Genomic DNA, 21091 nt, shown 5'->3' with positions numbered 1-21091 from the left:
CACAACAAGTTACATACAGACAATTTTGAAAACATTCAGATATACAATCTATATAAGAAGGTAAGAGATTCAAAGTGGAGGTTGCATGTCACATTCTTTCTTTGCTTGTTGTGTAGTATGTCATTTTTAGTTTCAAATCCTATTTTAAAGCCAGAATATTTTTTTTATAATAAAGATTGACCAAAATATAGTTGAAAAACAAGTTAGTTTTTTGATAATGAAAGTTTAATTTACTGAATTATATTTTTTAAAATTTTTGTCAGTTTGAGCCAAACAAAGCGTTTGATAGAAATTTCTTATTTTTTTAAGATATTCCAGGTACGGTTATCAAAAAAAAAAAAAAAATTCCCTATTGTTCTATTCAATAGGGAATACAAATACATAGAGCACCTTATCGTTCTACTACTATTTTTAGGCCTTATAACACACACCTTTACGGGATTTACTAGAAAATGACTTCCCTCTTTCTCCTTAGGAACTCACCTTTGATACCATAGGTTGTAAAACTCCATTCTTGTTCAAATACATGTTGTTGCAGGTGTGGATAGCATATTTGTTCGCGTCTTCCCTGAAAAGTAAAATTGGTTACAAAACAAAAGTGGGGGTGGAGAAGCCTCTGTTATCATATGTGGCAAATTATGTTAGAATTAAAATAGATGTAATCAGACTGTAATATATAGACAAGTACTAATTTTTTCTTCTTAAGCTAAAGATCATTGAAATTGTTAGGTCCGCAAAGGTTGAAATTTTCAGAGAAGCGTTATAAATATCTTGGGTTGGTTTTATGCTATTTTTATGCTTCCCCAACCCTTCGCTATGGGATAATTTTGTTTACATTAGAAGCATTTACGGGTCAAAGTGCAAAATGCTATAAGCTCAACAAAATAAAACAAATAGGTTCCGGGTTTAACAATAAGGTGCAAATACAAAGCAACTAAAAGTTTGTAAAAAAAAAGTGTGGTTTCAGATGGTCTTTTTTAAGAACGCCACCGTGAACAACGATCTTATCAAATAGCGTTTTTGACGAGGCCGTTTTTGACGAAGGCGTTTTTGAGTATATTCGAATACAATAACATTTTCATCTTCACGTGTAAGTTGTACTCTGAAACGTAAGAAAAATTCTTTGGAATTTACGTCTATATGTAATTTATATTATTCTTAGGAATAAATAATTTGGATCTGGTACAGTTCTAGTTAAATCTTTCTGGAATCGATTATTTTAAAGAAATAAACTACAAAGGCTGCATTTCAAGGATTGAAAAAATCTGTAATAGGTATGTAATATACTTTATGCATATAAATGCGCAAACTACTTATTTTACGCGTATTTTCTTTAGCCACACGCCCAAAGTACGTTTTTAGTTCATTGCAATTTATTTAACGGTCTTTAAATAATAAAAATGGAAGGGCAAGGACGATCAGTCGTTTGACAGATAGCAGCATTAATTTTTTTTGTAAATTTGCTGTGGACCAAACTTGATCCGATAGATTTAAATAAAATGTTTTTACTCACCCGGGGCCTCTGTAATTTGAATGCATTAAAAAAATAAATAAAATTAATACTAAATAATATTAGGTTTTCCTTATTTCTTTTTACTTGGTTAGGAATGTTTTATAAGAGGGGGGGGGGGGGGGATAATGCGACCATCTCGTAATCAATGATTAAATGGTACTTAGAATTCGAATTTCGATCTGAAATTTTGCATGAATAATCCTTGGTAGGTCTATTTTCTCTAAATCGAACAAAAAGTTGGAAAAGTAACGGCTAACGGCTGGCGGCTCAGCCGTTTTGACATTTTTTTGCAATCTTAAGAGCAAATTAGTCACAAAACTTATCTCCACATAATACCTTTTGTCGCTCAAAAACCCTTATCAAACGGTTCTAGCCGGTAGCTGTTGGTACTAGATATTTTAAAAAAATGGTTATTACTATCATTTACCATGAATTAAACCAAAAATATGTTTTAAAAATTTGATTCCTACGTAATAATTGATGAATTTGCCCTGAAAATAGGTAAAAAACGGCTAAACAGCTAAGCCGCCAGGCGTTACTTTTCCAACTTTTTGTTCGATTTAGGGAAATTATACCTACCAAGGATTACTCATGCAAAATTTCAGATCGAAATTCGAATTCTAAGTGCCATTAATCATTGATTACGAGATGGTTGCATGAACCCCCCACCCCCTTTAAATTCCACCTACATATACAGGGATAGAACAATGGATAAAATGATTATTATTTTTGTAGTTAATCTTTTAAAGAGGAAGGGGAAGGGTCATTATTACAGCAAGCCCATTCAAAGAAATTGTGGGAAGAGATAGGCCAAAAACAGATAAATATATCTTTTTTCTCTAATAAAAGAAGTACAAAGATTATGATAGATACCTTTCAATTTAAATGTATTTGCTTTTCTATTTAAAAAATCTGAGGGGAAAGAGGTCTTTTAACCCCTGCTGGCCGTTTCAAAATAAGAGGGGAGGAGTAGGCTAGGGGTTCCAAGTGCTTATCAAGGCACTTTAAGGTGAATCACAAATAATTGTACCTGAATTCCAGAGTGAAGAGTGTATCCTCGCCCCAAGGAACATTTTCCTCCACCTGGATTTCTGTCCTCTCCTCAGACAGACGGGCAAACCTTTTCCGCCCAACTGATCTCAAATTCACCTAAATATGAGTATTTGTTAGGTAAGATCTTAGAAACGGCTTACCAATTGTTTAAATGATATGTAAAGCTTGACATATTAATATGTCGACAATAATGGGCTATATGAAAATATTTTGTATTGTAGACAGTTTTCCGCGGATAGTAAAATGAAAAGTTTAAGTTTGTTCAGAGGGGCCACAGGCCCAGGCCAACCAAACTGGTATTAATTTGAATATTTCTACTTTTATTTGTGAACATTTTTCTATAATACGATGCGGTACATAATAGTTAAGTATAGTTCAGAACAGGTTCCAATCCAGCGGACAATGATCGGTTTCGAGACCATGCTGTGGAAATGTTGCTAACCTGTGGTCTGGCAGCAAGATGAACATGCCACAACTCATTATCTCCTAAAAATAACAATTCTTTATACTTAAGTAACAGGATGTCTATCTCTCCTTCTATCTGTCTATCTGTCCTTCTATCTGTCCATCTGTCCTTCTATCTGTCCATCTGTCCTTCTATCTGTCCATCTGTCCTTCTATCTGTCAATCTGTCCTTCTATCTGTCTATCTGTCCTTCTATCTGTCTATCTGTCCTTCTATCTGTCTATCTGTCCTTCTATCTGTCTATCTGTCCTTCTATCTGTCTATCTGTCCTTCTATCTGTCTATCTGTCCTTCTATCTGTCTATCTGTCCTTCTATCTGTCTATCTGTCCGTCTATCTGTCCTTCTATCTGTCCATCTGTCCTTCTATCTGTCAATCTGTCCTTCTATCTGTCTATCTGTCCTTCTATCTGTCTATCTGTCCTTCTATCTGTCTATCTGTCCTTCTATCTGTCTGTCTGAATATCAGCTAAGATAACGAAAACGATTTATTGAGGTCATCATTGGTCTAGGAAAGGTTTTAAGCTATTTGGAGGGAGGGTGGATGGGGGTAGGTCATTAGAAAACACTTCTCTTATTCGTTGGCCTAAATACTCATGAGGGTTTTATCAAATCTAGATTGGTTGGTTAAAACTAGCTATGTCCACATTTTCAATCTTTAGTAGCCAGAAGGGTAATTTTGTTTAACATCATCATTATGGAAGTTTATTAAATGTCTTATCCCTAGATATCCCTGAGGTGGATTCTTAAAAAAATTGACCCACTAATCGCTTAGTTTTCGTGAAAAATCCTCCAAAATCACACAAAAAATCTACAATAAGGGGGGGGGTTTTTAATGCAACCATCTCGTAATCAGTGAGCAAATGGCACTTAGAATTCGAATTTCGAGCTGAAATTTTGCATGGGTAATCCTTGGTAGGTCTATTTTCCCTAAATCGAACAAAAAGTTGGAAAAGTAACGGCTGGCGGCTGCAGCTCAGCCGTTTAGCCGTTTTTTGCCTATTTTTAGGGTAAATTCATCATTATTTACGTAGAAATCAACTTTTTAAAACATAGTTTTGGTTTAATTCATATTAAATGATAGCAATAACCACTTTTTAAATTTCTAGTACCAGCTGCTAAACAGCTAGAACCGGCTGAAAACGGCTGGGAGCGGCCAAGAGTATGAAGAGTAGATAGGGCTTGTGACATGTCTAGGGGTAGGTTTTTATGGGTGCTGAGCTCAAAAATACTACTAAAAATAGTGACGGCCAATCCAAATGGCAGCTGGGTAACAGCTGCAGCTCAGCTGCGAGCGGCCAAGAGTAGAATGAGTAGATAGGGCTTGTGACCTGTCTACGGGTAGGTTTTTATGGGTGCTGAGCTCAAAAATGCTACCAAAAATTGTGGCGGCCCATCCAAATGGCAGCTGGGTAACAGCTGCAGCTCAGCTGCGAGCGGCCAAGAGTAGAATGAGTAGATAGGGCTTGTGACCTGTCTACGGGTAGGTTTTTATGGGTGCTGAGCTCAAAAATGCTACCAAAAATAGTGGCGGTCCATCCATATGGCAGCTGGGTAACGGCCGAAGCTCAGCTGTGAGAGGCCAAGAGTAGAATGAGTAGATAGGGCTTATGACGTGTCTAGGGGTAGGTTTTAATGGGTGCTGAGCTCAAAAATGGTACCAAAAATAGTGGCGGCCAATCTATATGGCATCTGAGCAACAGCTGCAGCTTAGATGGGAGCGGCCAAGAGTAAAATGAGTACATAGGGCTTGTGACGTGTCTTAGGGTAAGTTTTTTGGGTACTTAGCTCAAAAATGCTCCCAAAAATAGTGGCGACCCATCCATATGGCAGCTGGGTAACGGCTGCAGCTCATCTGGGGGAGGCTAAGAGTAGAATGAGTAGATGGGGCTTGTGGGCTGTAGCTGTTACACAGCGGCCATATGGATTAGCCGCCACTATTATTGGTAGTATTTTGAGCTCAGCACTCATAAATACCTACCCCTGGACACGTCACAAGCCCTATGTACTCATTCTACTTTCGGCCGCTCCCAGATGAGCTGCCACCGTTACCCAGCTGCCACATGGATGGGTCACCACTATTTTTGGTAGCATTTTGAGCTCAGCACTCATAAAAACCTACCCTAAGACACATCACAAGCCCTATCTACTCATTCTACTCTTGGCCGCCCCTAGCTGAGCTGTAGCTGTTACTCAGCTGCCATATGTGGATTGGTCGCCACTATTTTTAGTAGCATATTTGAGCTCAACACCCATAAAAACCTACCCCGAGACACGTCACAAGCTCTATCTACTCATTATACTCTTGGTGGCGCCCAGCTGAGCTTCAGCTGATACCCAGCTGCAATGTGGATGGGTCGCCACTATTTTTGGTACCATTTTTGAGCTCAGCACCCATGAAAACCTATCCAAGACACATCACAAGCCTTATCTACTCATTCTACTCTTGGCCACTTGCAGCTGAGCTGCAGCTGTTACTCAGCTGCCATATGGATGGGTCGCCACTATTTTTCGTAGCATTTTTGAGCTCAGCACCCATGAAAACCTACCCCTAGACATGTCACATGCCCTATGTACTCATTCTACTCTTGGCCTCTACCAGCTGAGCTTCGGCTGTTACCCAGCTGCCATATGGATGGGCTGCCACTATTTTTGGTACCATTTTTGAGCTCTAGACACGTCACAAGCCCTATCTAATCATTCTACTCTTAGCCGCTCGCAGCTGAGCAGCAGCTATTACTTAACTGCCATAGGGATTTGCCGAAACTATTTTTAGAAGCATTTTTGAGTTCAGCACCCATAAAAACCTAATCCTGGACACGTCACATGCCTCATGTACTCATTCTACTCTTGGCCTATCTCGTCTGAGCTGTGGCCGTTACCCAGCTGAGCTGCGTCCATTACCCAGCTGCCATGTGGATGGGCCTCCACTATTTTTGTTAGCATTTTTGAGCTCAGCACCTATAAAAACCTACCCCTAGACACGTCACAAGCCCTATTTACTCATTCTACTCTTGGCCGCTCGCAGCTCAGCTGCAGCTGTTACCCAGCTGCAATATGGATTGGCCGTCACTATTTTTAGTAGCATTTTTGAGCTCAGCACCCATAGAAACCTACCCCTAGACATGTCACAAGCCCTATCTACCCTTTATACTCTTGGCGGCTCCCAGCCGTTTTCAGCTGGTTCTAGCCGTTTAGCAGCTTACTAAAAATTTTGAAAAATGGTTATTGTTATCATTTAACATGAATTAAAACAGAAATATGTTTTAAAAAGTTGATTCCTACGTAATTAATGATGAATTTGCCCTAAAAATAGGCAAAAAACGGCTAAACAGCTGAGCTGCCAGCCGCCAGCCGTTACTTTTCCAACTTTTTGTTCGATTTAGGGAAAATAGACCTATCAAGGATTACTCATGCAAAATTTCAGATCGAAATTCGAATTCTAAGTGCCATTTGCTCACTGATTACGAGATGGTTGCATTAAAAACCCCCCCCTTAAATAAAATCTTATGTTCATAACCCTTCTATGATTTTATTTTTAGTGTGATTTTGGTGGATTTATCACGAAAACAATTTTGCCCCACAAAGCGATTAGTGGGGCAAACTTTTTTTTAAGAATCCATCTGATATTTGTACCTGGGGATTTTGATCTGCAAACCAGGTTATCTGCAGAGGCCCCAAGGAAATAATCTCGTGACACAGATCTAAAAAAAATATTTTCTCGTATTCATTCGATACAGATTAATATCCAGTGGATTAAAACCGGTTTTCATCCATACGAAAAAAAATGTGTCTTTCATCGTATTATATCCAGTTTTAAAGATATAGGTAGGTATAATGTAAAATCATAAGATTATAACCAGATTTTTTAGCCCGTGCCTTCGGCATTTCGGGCCAAAGTTTTATAATATCGTTTTCGTATTCGTTGGCTTAAGAACGTTTGGGACATAGTAAATTTTGATTAGTTGGTTTAATTAGTTGAAAGATCAGGCGTTTCAACCACTAATTTTAATCTACAGAAAGGGGCAATTTTGTGTAACATTATTGGAGATGTGCAACAATTTATTGGCCATTGTCTTATCCCTTTAGATCCCTAATTATTTGCTAAAAAGTGAATGTAAACCTGAAGGCCCATCTTCCAGAGAAATCATCACAAACAGAAACCTCAAATCTTGCCATTTCATCTAAATTTTTAATAAATAGTTTTTAAACGCGAAACTTTTTGTAATTAAGGTCGGTCCGTCCGTCTGGAACAGCTCTTTTCGATAATTTAGACATGCTTAAATTGTCCTTTCGATATTAAACTTTCCATGATGATTCCTATAACAGTTAGGTACAGTTAAGAAACGTAGCAACTCTATAATCGACACGAGAAAGTTATTATGTCCATTTAAAGCATGCAGATTATTACCTTGATCATTAATAAAAAAAATTATGATATGATTATCCTATTCATCTGATTTTTGGAATACTAATTCCTATTACAACAGGGTACAATGTTATAAGTATGTTATAAATAGTATTCTATATTTAAGCTTTTAGAGCTTTACTTTTGTTGTCATCCTTGTTTCTTCAATATTTAACTAATTTCAACGATTCTTATTTTTTAGAAAAATAAACTTTTTACTGCTAATTTCATGAATAGCTGTACTTTTCACTTCAAAATGAATGGCTACTAAAAGGCCGGTTTTAATAACGTGCATATTAAAATCTTGTGAATGGCTATGTAAACTAATAAGGAATATTTAGTTCCAAGAAAAAGCTAATATTTTACGCAAAACCAAGGGAAAAGAGAAAAAGGGGAGAGGGATTGGGAAGGGGGCGTAATAGCTCCGCTAAAGCCTACATTACTTATAAAAGTCCTTTTTCCTAAGGTTAAAAAAGCGTACATTACGCTCAAAAAGCGTACATCTGGCACCGTAGACTACGGGCACATACAACCTATCGCTAAAAATTATGTCTCTGTATAAAGAGAACTATCATATTGGCAGATATTTCTAATTAAAATTTCACCTCAGCTCCCTTATCACTTAGTAGTAGTCTAAAGGAAGACAGGGGAGGTCAGAAAATAGCTAAAACCTACCACAAGACAATTAAAAAGCTTCCTTGAACCGTAACCACCAAATTCTAACAGCAAAGTAAAACTACAATTCTTTATATTCAAGGACGAGTGGCTACGCCCCTAAAGGCTTCTAGGGGCTCATGAGGGATGGGGGGGAAGTAGAGTCCCTACTTTTGATTTTAGTTTTAAGAAAAATTTTGTGGAGACATATTTTTTTCAAAGAAAGACGGTCAAACCTTCCCATGACCTTTAGGAAACTACGCAGTAAAGGAGAAACATATCGGCACAGCTATAAGCAAGATCCTGTGAGACAGACAAACAGACACAGATCCTGTTACTTTTAAATTGCTTACCTTTCTCTTCGTTTTCGCAGGTCACATTTCCAAACTGGTCTACAGCCAGGTACTTGCCCAGGTGGGACTTCAGGCAGATGGAGTCTCCGTCTCCGTACGGCTCCAGCACCCACACCTAAAAGAAATTTAAAGTAATAGGATGTTTAATTAATCTCTGTAATTGAACACATTTTTTTTTCACTTAGTAAGCTTCACTTGAATCTTTTGAATGTTTAAATGTTAAATGTTTTAAAAATTGTTGAATTGGTGCACGAAAAACTTATGAATAGTTCATAAATTTTGTAATTTTAGGCCCTGATAAAGAAAGATGCCTTCTTTCGAAAATAATAAACATAGAAATGCAAACGAGTTTTTTACTGGGATTATTAATAGTTGAGTCATGTTATATTTTTGTATTATGTTCAATGTTTATCGATCTGTCTGCTAGCATGTCTTAGTCTATGAATGTCTTGCTGGGCTTCACCGAAGATTGGTATTTGTCTATTACATGTGATTATTTCATTTTATTCATAAGAAACAGGCTTCAAAGAATTTACTAAAAAAATATATCATGGAAACGTCCCTTTTTTCTTGATGGAGGCCCATTGTGGCTAAAAGCAACTGATTACTATTTAGTATACCTACTAAATAAAATGTCACCACATAAAAAAAAGCATTCTCAGATTACAATTAAATTAGAAACTTACTTTCAACGATTATAACTAAAATATGAAATTAAAATTTATGTATTCTAAGTACGTTTTTTTACCGTATTACGCCCCCCCGTGTACTTTAATATTAAGTAACTAAACCTTAAGGATTAAAGTTTTTATTAAAGAGTTTTTTTTTCAAATGTAGGTAGACTAAAAAATTAAATTCTTGTAAATAATTAACATATATGATAAGAAATTACGTGAATAAATAAAGCACAAGAAAAAGTTCTTTACATCTGTCATATATGTAAGTTATGTAAAACTTAGTAAACAAAAAAGGGATACTCATTTACCTAAAACAATATAAGTGCTGTTTTGTATCTTTTATTATAATATACTTTTGATTGCGCTCCTTAATTATAAGACAGGGAAGCGAAAATAGCATAAAACCAACCCGGTAACCATTGAAATGGAGAACTCAATCGATTAAGTCTTTATTGCAAGCTTAAACTAAGGAAAAATTTTTTGTTTTGTTTATACAATACTCGCGGCTACGCCGCTAGAGGTCTATTAGGACCATGAGTGGGGAAGGTTGAAGTAGACATCCAACCATATCAGTTGTAGTTTTTAAAGAAAATTGGGGGGGAGGGGGGTGGAGGGTAGGTGTTATTTTTGTCCTAGGGTAATTTTTCTTGGGAGGGTGGTGGTACTCTCCCAAAAAATGGTTATAAAACTTCCTAGGACCTATGGGATGCTATACTGAAAAGGCTATCCTTCAGTACAAACAGATACACAAAGATCCTGTTACTTATTAATAGGGAAGATTAAGAATATATTTGTTAAATGCTTCACTTTAGTCAAAAGTACAAAAATTACTATATAATATAACTACCTTTATTTGTAATTACCTGCACGTGTATAAACTCCCCCCTCCCTTAATAATAAACATCCAATTTAGGAATAAAAGCACAGACGAAAGAAAATAATAATTCAAAGGGTAGATGCTCTTACTCATGGTCTATAAGAATATTTAAAATAAAAATAAAAACCAATCCTGTTCATTCACCTCTAAAGTTGAGGAGATGGCTGGACAAATTCAGATATAGAATGCTTATTTATCACAGGAATGTTTAAGATTGAAATAACAGCTGTAAAGATGTAACGTTGAAGTACAAACAGTATAACTAATATTTTTAAAAATAAGATTAAGGGGGAGTTCTGTGCTTAACTAGTGACTTTGAGGGACAACGATGACAACTGATTGAAAATTCATGTTAAAAACATTACAAAAACTTTAATTCAATGAGAGTCTTTTTTACAACCAAACTAAGAAATGATAAAATGACATAATATCAAATCAAAACTTAAGAAGTACGAAGAGAGTAAAAGTATAGTAAAACTAATTTCAGTACATATTCTATACTTAAAATACTTAGCATTTTTTTCTTTTCAAGCTCAAACATTATTTTTTAAATGAAATTATGTAAAAAAAATTTAAGAATCGCTAAACTATAAAATGTTGCCTTGATTTCTTATTTACCGTAGCTACTTAATAATTCAGTCAAGCGGCTATTTGTTGGTCAATCATACCACAGGGAGATATTATCATTTATCATCTTTAATACAAATGTACTTTCAGTATGAACTTTTGTTGAATAAACTTATAAATAATTATTAAAACCTACTCTGTAATGGTTAGGTACTTAGTTTTCTTAAAAAAAGGTTGATATTTAAAAATAAGCTCAGAACTAGTATTTTTAGTGTTAGGGGGGTTTCTTTTGCCCCACTAGCCCCTAAAAGGAAAGTCCCAAAATTCAATTTTTAGGTTTTACAGGTAGATCCAATCATATAAGAGCTTACAAAAAGAATTAGGTTGATAACTATAAAAACAAGCCCAAACGGCCATTTATTTCCTATAAGTGTAAAAACTTCCCCCCTACCCTTGTTGTCTATAAGAGGGGTAATTTATGGTATGTTAATTTTAAAGGTTACATCAGTTTATTTGCCATTTTATTATCCCTTTAGATTCCTGGTAATTTACAGTCCAATGTCCCTCCCTCCATGAAAATTAGTATGTAACTTATTTTACTAATTTAATTATTGTCTACCATATCACCATATATTCCACTAAAAAAAATAATAACTGAATCAAAAGCTCAACTTTTGCTAGGGTTCTTTTAAATAAAATCGTTTTTGATAAACTTAAAAGAATCCAAAAAGTACTATAATAATATCTAGAATCTAAAAAGTACTATGATAATATCTTATAAGAATTATAGTGAATGTAAATTCTTTTGATTTATAAGACTATTTTTTTCTGGAATAGGTAAATATATCAATTTCTAGTTTGGTTTAAAGACAGTTGTCCACTGACAAACCCAAAAGTGGTGGTTTTGTGTTTTTTAGGTATTTTATTTACGTTGGTAACAAATGCATGATAATGTGTGGTGATATATTCAAAATTATAAAGAGTAAATTATAAACCTTTAAAAAAAACTACAGCTGACCTAAAGTGGTAAGACAATGGGCAATAAATTAATGTACATTGTACATCCCCAAAATTACTGTAAATTTCAATTATTGGTTGAACGTTAGAACACTCAACTTAATGAACCGACAAATCAAAATTCAATAATAATCCCCAAAATCGATGAGCCAATGAATAAGAAAATGTTATTATTAAACTTTGGGGACTAGTGTATTAAACAGCCCATTATCCCCCAATGCGATAGACAGTAATACATTTCTAATTGATTTACTTTTCTCTACCTGCCTGTCTATCTGTACTTCTTAAGAGTTCTTTTCTAAAAGACGTCAGAGAAATAATAAATATTTAATAAAAGGTTTACAATTACACACATGCTTCATAGTATGGATGTCCTATCAGAACTGTTCGAATACTTTCAATGTTTCAAAATAGGATTAATTGTGATTTAAGTGAGGTAACACACATTAGACTACCAATTCCTTGATTGCACGACCTTTGTCTAACTGTACATAGTAATGAGTTGCCCCTGTTTTTTTGACAATGCATTTCCGCTTCTCTAGATATATATATGCCCCGCACCTGACATAGCAGCAGTAGGAATCATTTATAACGTCTTTAGTTATGAGTGTTACGACACAGTCGCAGATTATTTTAATAATGGATAGGGCAAATTAAGTTCATTTAATGTTATAATCTGTGGACCGATAAGTATTTATGCCTATTCAAAAAATCCAATAAGGATTCATAACCCCATACAACAATGTAATAAAAAAAGGGAATAATTTGCTAAAGCTAACATGTTTATTGCAAGTGGCATTGTAAGAACATCCTTAGTATTTTTTTTAGGTTTAATGACCGTTGTTATTTTCCTTTTACTATGTTTACTGAAAGTACAATTTTTTATAACGAATGTATAATATCATACTTAACAATAAGAGATTTAAGGGGGGGGGGGGGTTAATGCAACCATCTCGTAATCAGTGATTAAATGGCACTTAGAATTCGAATTTCGATCAGAAATTTTGCATGAGTAATCCTTGGTAGGTCTATTTTCCCTAAATCGAACAAAAAGTTGGAAAAGTAACGGCTAACGGCTGGCGGCTCAGCTGTTTTGCCATTTTATTACTATCTTAAGAGCAAAAAAGTCACGAAACCTATCTTCACAAAATACTTTTTCTCACTCAAAAACCTTATCAGACGGTTCTAGCCGGTAGCTGTTGGTACTAGAAATTTAAAAATGAATTAAACCAAAAATATGTTTTAAAAAGTTGATTCCTACGTAATTAATGATGAATTTGCCCTGAAAATAGGCAAAAAACGGCTAAACGGCTGAGCCGCCAGCCGTTACTTTTCCAACTTTTTGTTCTATTTAGGGAAAATAGACCTACCAAGGATTACTCATGAAAAATTTTAGATAGAAATTCGAATTCTAAGTGCCATTTAATCACTGATTACGAGATGGTTGCATTAAACCCCCCCCTCCCCCTTTAGTCGTTAATAACGTCTAAAGGGATAAGACAATGCCCGATACATTGATGTACATTCCCATTGATGACACACATAATAACCCCTTCTGTAGATCACAATTAGTGGTTGAAACGTTTGGACACGCAACTTAATGAAAAATATAATCAAAATTCAAACAATGTTGTTAAGCCAACAAATAATAAAACGTTGTAATAAAACTTTGGGAACTAGTTTAATAAACAGCCCAATGTCCCCTCCCTCCCCCGATGGTTATACTAAACTATTTGTTGATTAGTATGTTAGTTGACGTGTAGTAACACGTAGATTGTGCGTTAGACGGACAAACATAAGTATTTTTATTATAGAGCAGCTTCGCTTGGAATAAAACTATATTAAAACCTACCTGTTTCTTCTTCATAGCAGTTCCATTAGCATTTACTTTGAATCCAAAAGTTTCAGCTGATAAGTACTTGTATCTAAAAAGTTTTAAAAATTTTATATTTTTAAAGTAATTAAAAAATGTAGCCACTAATAATTCTACTAAAACAATCTTCCATTGTCTAGCCCTGTATCTCAGGGAGGGAGGAGACAATGAACTATAAATTACACAGGTAAACAAAGTTTTATAACCACGTTATCTTATTCGTTGGCTTAAAAACTTTGGGTACTTTTATTAAATATCATTGTTTTGTTACAAACCTGGAATGTGCAAAATTTTAAATCTAGATTCTACAGAGGGGATAATTTTGTTCGTTTTCATTGGGTATGTCTATCAATTTATCGTTCATTGTCTTATCCATTAAGATCCACGTGTTTTCCAGATTTAATTTAGAGCTAGATCAATGGAAGATTAAAATACAAATTGTTTGCTTGATGCTTTACTACGCAACTATAATGTATTTTCGAGTATAGCTGCAAAACTTCTAAAAAATCATGTATAGCATCGTGTTACAGACAATTATCCACGAATATTAAAATAAAAAACCATAATATTAATACCAGTTTTGTTAGTCCGGGCCTTAGGCCCCTTTGGGGCAAACTTACCTGTTTTTAATATTATAATTTTTCATGTTAATATCCGCGGTAAGCTGTTTATAATTAGATGGGAAAAATATCCTTGCTTATGTTATTTGATATGGGAGGAAAATTAGATAAGAAAATTATCTGGAATTAGTAATAGATATGGACCAAAGTAAAACGTAGATGACAAAAATAAACTCGAACAAGACAGAGATTTAAATGGATAAGACAATGGCTGATAAATTTTTTTACATCTCCGATAATGATAAACAAAATTACATCTTCAGAACATTACAATTAGTGGTTAAAACTCAACCTAATTAACCAACCAATCAAAATTAATGTAAAGTTCCCAAAGTGGAGAATCCACTAATAAGAAAACGTCATTTTAAAACTTTGGGGACTAGTGTAATAAACAGCCCATCAACCCCTCCCTCTGAAATACAAGGACAATTACGTCTATAAGTAGAGCAGCAATATCAAGCTTTCTGATTTTTTAAAAAAATGTACATAATTGTACAAGACCACATTGTGAGATAGGCGGGTGGGTAAATCTTTAATTTAAAATAAAGCCTTAAACCATTTCAGGACCTATGGGATGCATGCTTGAAATGGAGAACTTTAATAAATAGCAAAATCGAAATAGCCTAAATCTAAAGTGGTACTTTTGTTTGCCATAATTTGGTGCCCGGGTTACAAAGCAATACAAATTGTGAAAAAAATATTAATTTTAGAATGCTCAAAAATGAAACACATATTTTCGACAAAATTAGAAAAAATACTCACTTAGAGTTGACAAGTCCAATGGTCCAGCTACCTTTCTCTGGGTAGGCCAGCCCGTTCAAGCTCCCGCCGTTCTCAGCCACGCCCATCACGCTGTTCACTAAACAAAACAATTGTGGGTTAATGATATAGCTTCTACACTTTTATAAGCAACTTTCTTCCATCTCTCATATATAGTCTAGGAGCGAAGAAGCTCTAATGATCTAGGATCTCGTTACCGCTCAACTGATAGGGTTCTCCTATACAATGTAGCCTCTCATGGGTCCCTGAAAGGTTTTTGGGTGAGGATACCACCACCCTCCCAAGAAAATAACCTTAGAAAAATGAATGAGGGGGTTGGGTCTACTTCAGCCCCCCACCTTTCCCTCCACATCATGTGCCCCTAGAGGTCTTTAGGGGTGTAGCCGCTAGTTGATATTATTGTACTTAATTTAATTTTATTTATTTACACCCTTAAGTGCATTAAACAATTAAATATACAGGAAGTAGAACAAATAAAATATGTTTATGTAAATATGACCTAATTTATAAAATTAGCTACTGGTAAAAATTCAGAATTGCATAAAGTTTTCTAAAATTATGCAGTGTTTAATTTTTAACATGATAAAATATCTAAGTGTTTAGTTTAAAATAAAGGGGTTCCAATAAGAAAATGGTTGACAACATCCACAAGTAGCAAAGCACAAAAATTCATGAAATGTAAAACGGAAAAGGGAAGCCCAAAGAAAAATTTAATGCAAGACCTACTGACCAAGTAAATTATATACTGGATGCTCATTGTCAAAGGGAATATAAATCAAACAAAATCAGCCGGAAAAAAAACATTTTCCATAAAGCGTTACGGACTGACGGACATACAAAATGTATTAACAAGTAGGTACGCTACTACAAAATGAGAATTTAAAAATTGTAATAATCCAGAAGATTTTTTAATATCTAGAACGTTTTTCAGCAACGGGAAAATATTGTACATTACATTATATCTCAAAAAAACTCAAAATATTTACTTTAAATTATACAAAATGACGTAGATGTGTAATTTTTCTGATAATATTTTCAAACATTACAATACTCAAATATTATCAAACTGTATTTTATGTAGGTATTCAATATTTATGTCAAAAACGTTTTTAAAAACGTGTTTATTAAATATTTCGATGAAAAAGACTTCGCTGATGAGAACCAACCCACTAACAGACCCTTTAACCAACAGGGTGGGGGGGGGCCGGGGGGGGGGGGGGGTTCTGACACTTTATCATAAACAGGGAGCATAGGCGTTGTCTTAGGTGTGAGAGGATAGGTTATTAGTTCTTTTGGGATGTTATATTTTTAAAAATTGGATTTGGCCTCCAAGCAAAATTGTCCACTTTAAAACCTAAATATGCAAAAGTGTCAGAACTTCATCCCCCCCCCCCCTCCTCCTTATCTTTTAACTGGTGAAATTTAATATTTGTAATATTTTAACACCCTAAAGTTTTATTTCAAAATGTCTAATATATAATTTTTTTGTTATTGAAGCTGGAAACTTAAAATTTAGGGCATTGGGTCTAATTGTGGCAGTCTTTCAGCAGTTCAAGCAATGTATTTCCTGCAGGCTTCCTTTAAATTTAATATCACTAAATATTTCTTACAACCATGGCTTCGAAGCTTGCTGTATTTTTGTACTTTCAGCAGCCTTTCTTTAATCAATGTATTTGTATAAAACGTATAAGTTTTGTATAAAAAGTAACTTATTGAATCAAAGTAACTAAAAATATCCAATTATAATTTTATGCGAGTTTCTTTAGGGTAATTTTAAAAGTTAGAGTATTTTTCTACCCAGGGGGGCAAAATTATGTATGTCAATATTTTTTGAACGTAAATATTTATAAATAAACAAATAAGAATAAAAAAGTCTATAAAATACTAGGTAGTTTTTTTATAAATGCAAAAAAACCACAGTAATCCTTTTCAATCCCCAAAATAACAATATCCAAAAGTAGCGAAGCACAACATATCATTGATGTACGTAAAAACGGACTAAGGGAGTTATAGAGCAGATACGTAGTGGTAATAAATAAGGAAAAAAAGCAGTCTATCTTAAAAAGCAGCGGAGAAAATAACATTTCCAACATAATCACATCACACTAATATACAAAAACAATACATTCTGTCTTGATGATTATTTGCAAGTATTTAAAGTAAATATGTCATTCTGAACTAATTAAAATCATAACTAAAAAACATGGATAACAACATCCACAAGAAGCAAAGCTTAAAAGTTATCAATGAACATCTGGAATAGTTATTTCTCGCATCGTATTATTAACGGCTTTCCGCAGATACAGAATGTACAATTATGAGATTAAAACTATTTTTTTAGCCCCGAGATGCCGAAGGCACCGGCTAAAAAAAACTGGTTTTAATCTTATGATTGTACATTTTTATATTCGTAGAAAGCTGGATATAATACGATGCTAGACATAGTTTTTTCGTATGGACGAGAACCGGTTCCTATCCACCGGATTCGAATGAATACGAGAAAAAATAATCTATAGAGCAGAATCATAAATAAATCACGAAACCTTTCAAAAAATACAATAACGTGAAAAACTAGGAATCAATCTAACAACCCAATAAATAAGCAAATCGCTCAATTAAACTATAAGGAAATATGTAGATTAAAACTTATACAATCCCTGAAAATTACGTTTCCCCATAACATTTAGGATTGACTGACTGACGGACAGTGAACTATAGAGTGGCTTAGCTACTAATGATATTAGAGAAATAATTCTAAAAAAAATGTATAACTTTGGTCTACTTATAATTTGTTTTAATAGGGCTATCAGAAAATGTAATTTTGATTTTTGATTTGAGTTAATGATCTAGTTCAAATGAGGAATATTAAGATCCAGTATATCGAGAATGTAAGCATGTTTTAAAAGAACAAAGAAAATAAAAATTTTTACAATCTAATTTGTATTATGTAGTAAATAAAATATCATTTTAATTTCAATAATTTTTATGGTTAGTGTACAATATTAGGTTTGAATTATCCTATCATCTTGAAACGGTTTTTTTTGCAAAAAAGTACATTCTAAATATTTTAAGACGACTGTCAAAGAACTTTGGATCATTAATCAAGGGTCTAAAGGGATTAGACAATGGCCGATAAATTAGCGTACATCCCCAAAGATGATACACAAAATTACCCCTTCTGTAGATTAATATCAATGGTTAAAATGTTTGTACAATCAACTAAATGATCCATCCAATCAAAATTCAATAAGGCCCCCAAGTTGTTAAGCCAACGAAAAAGAAAACATTTTTATTAACTTTTGGGACTAGTGTAATTAACATCCCATTGCATTGCCCCATATTTATCTGATCATTAAAAGCTTTAGTTTATACAATTAAGAATTTCAGACACAGTTTGTGCAATAAAAAAGCTGGTTGTCTAAAAAACTTTAGATGATTTTTTAAATAGAATGTTTATAAAACTCCACCATTATGAATAAATCAGATAACTTTAAGAACATAACTTACAGTACAAAAAGGATATCTTATTCTGGATTATTTATGTTCTATTTTTGGTTATGAATGCAACATAATATTTGTACATATTCCTTAATCCCAAGTTTTATAGGGCTCTGACCCGTATTTTAGTCACAAATAAAGATATAAACCGTAAAATATTTTTTTAATTGGCGGCTACGCCCCTTAAGCTACTTGATGGGGTAGGATAAGAGAAATCGTTACCCCACTTAAAATTTTAGTTTTTAAAAGAAACAGTAAATAAAATTTGTTGGTGGGGGGAGTCATTTTTTAGTGAAACCCCACCCCCTAAAATATTTATAAACCCTCCCAGAAGCTGTAAAGGAGAAACTCATCGGTTTAGATCTCCAATCAACAAAAGTAATAATTAGATTTTAACACGAGTAGTCAACTGTCTTAAAAACTCAAAGCCACTAAGTATTGAAGTGTTGATTATAAAAAATTCCTATATTTTAGAAAAAAAATGTACTAGCCAAACTTTTAAAAACATAAATATGCAATATGTCGCATTGTCAATACAAATACATAATCTTATAAACAAGGTAAAATGATGTCTGTCTGTCTGTCCATTTGTTTGCCCGAAGCTTAACCAATAAACTTATTGAGCTATGCTTTTCAGAAAATGTACCTAATAGTAAAGTATGGTTTGAAGCTATTTAGTGCGGGAATAATCTAAACCTCTTTAAGAGTGAACCAAATTTTCAAGGTGCTAGGGGCGTCGCCGCTAGATAATCTTGTAATTGTATTTCTGAAAAGGATTTGAATTGAGAATACTATAGCTATCTTAATCTAAATTCCACAGGCATTAAACTTTTGACCCCCCTAAATAAAATTATTTTGATTGAACAAGGGTGATTAAATCTTTTTGAAACTGAGATTTAAGAGGATCAATTGACTGAACAAAAGATGTATGTAATACTTGGGCATCGCATTGCTGAAAGTAATATCCTTTTATATAAAGTAGAAAGCCTTTTTTGTCTGAAGCATAGAGGATCTCGCTAACCGCTAAACCTTTACGGTTCTCCTTTGCAGTTAAGGATAGGTCCTGAGATGGTTTTAGGCTATTTAATTTTTGTAAATTAGTCAGGGTTTGTTTTATGCTATTTTTCTGCTCTTACATATCCCTTTGAATATAGAACCCATAGATGCTAGGGGCGTAGTCACTATTGTAGAAAAGGTATTAACACTGAGCTTAATTTTTACAGGCGGAATTTAGTTGCAAAAAATTAATCATTAAATACTTATTGATTTTGAATAGCTTGCTTTACATATAAAAGAAGTACGTTGATTGTACGTTCGTCTAGCTAAGGTAACCGCAAAATATTTTGGGTTCTGTTTTCAGCTAAGAGAGAAGGGACATTAGACTATTAATTAAACTGGTACCCAAAGTATTATAAACCAGGTTAGATTAAAACTTTTGGGTACTTGATTTGATGGTACAAACTAACAGTATCCAAACTTTTGCACAAGTAGTTTTAATTTACAATGGGGGTAATTTTGTTGTTTATTATTAGGAGTGTAAATTAATTTACGACCAATGTCTTATCCCTAAAGATCCCTGGTTTTTCAGTGAAATACCACCGTGTTAATGCTATGGTTTTAAGCTATTCTGGGAGGCTGAAAAACTCAACCTGCCCAAAAATATTTAATTATCAATAAATAAATCACTCACATTAAATATAAATAACTTTTAACGTATTGCAAAAAAAACAGTAACTATTACTAATCATAACATAACTGCTACTAAAACATCATGTCCAAAAACTTCAAAACCAGTGTTCTAACATTTAAGCTAAAAATCAGAACAGCATAATATTAGAAAATAAATCGACAAGTTTATAAAACCCCATTTTTTTTCAACGATCTACTAGCCCCTAAGGATAGCTCTAACATAACAGGGCCTCTCTAACCCTTACTTAACCTAACCAAATAAGCATAAAAATTAGGGATGGCAATCCGTCAAATTTTTGGACCGGATTCGGATTCTTACAAGAATTCGTCCAAAAAATGGCGGATTCCCGCGGATTCCGGATTCGGATTCCGGATTTTAGCAATATTTCAAAAGGCTTTTTTTTAAATTTAAAAAAATTAAGTGCTACATGTGTCCTAAAAATTAAAGTTCTTGGTGTTCTCTATAATTCACTTTCCAGAATCGAACCAGATTTTAAGATATTATATATAATGATGATAATCTTTGCCTTCAAAAAGGGGGAGTTGAAAGAAAAAACTCAAGACACTAATTTTAGCCAACCAATTAAGAATCCGAACCCGCTATTAAAAAACAGATTCCTGATTCGGATTCCAAAATTGGCCAAAAATTGGGCGGATTCCGGATCCCGGATTCGGATTGCCAACCCTAATAAAAATGCTATATTTTCATCTCAAATTGTGGTCTCCTTCCAGTGAAAATTCTTTCTTTCAAATCAAAGGCGAAACATTTCTCTTATTCGTATGAACATTTAAAAAGCACACGTGTATGTTATTATCTATCTATTTACAGTGTATGAATTCATCTATGAAGGAAGGCCCCCCACCTAAACGCACGTTGAAGCTCCACCATACCCCTCAATCTATTCAAAACTTTAATCTAAACAAAGACAATGACATAGATAAATGTGCTTTTTAAAGAAAAGGGGCATCACTGTGGCTTGAAAAAAGGTATATCAGATGTCTATTTTTAGGTTAGGTTAGGAAAGGTTTAGGAGAGTCACATATGGCAA

At 34.0% G+C, this 21091-nt stretch overlaps 1 protein-coding gene across 4 annotated transcripts in view; it reads right to left on the bottom strand.

Moving 5' to 3' along the window:
- The window catches only part of sn (fascin domain-containing protein singed), a 76787-nt gene that overhangs the window by 10677 nt on the left and 45019 nt on the right, over positions 1-21091 (bottom strand). For all 4 annotated transcript variants that reach the window (XM_080174803.1, XM_080174805.1, XM_080174804.1 and 1 more), the window contains 8 exons: positions 14838-14934; positions 13435-13507; positions 8445-8559; positions 7153-7213; positions 6666-6733; positions 3009-3052; positions 2544-2662; positions 484-568 (listed from right to left, as the gene is read on the bottom strand). In XM_080174803.1, the coding sequence (XP_080030929.1) occupies positions 484-568; positions 2544-2662; positions 3009-3052; positions 6666-6733; positions 7153-7213; positions 8445-8559; positions 13435-13507; positions 14838-14934 (662 nt within the window). The remainder of the gene's footprint in view (positions 1-483; positions 569-2543; positions 2663-3008; positions 3053-6665; positions 6734-7152; positions 7214-8444; positions 8560-13434; positions 13508-14837; positions 14935-21091) is intronic.

This window comes from Acartia tonsa, chromosome 10, assembly GCF_053477335.1.
Source record: "Acartia tonsa isolate MP-2025a chromosome 10, ASM5347733v1, whole genome shotgun sequence".
In the NCBI taxonomy this organism is placed as follows: Eukaryota; Metazoa; Arthropoda; class Copepoda; order Calanoida; family Acartiidae; genus Acartia; species Acartia tonsa.
This window is presented reverse-complemented; position numbering and strand designations above follow the sequence as displayed.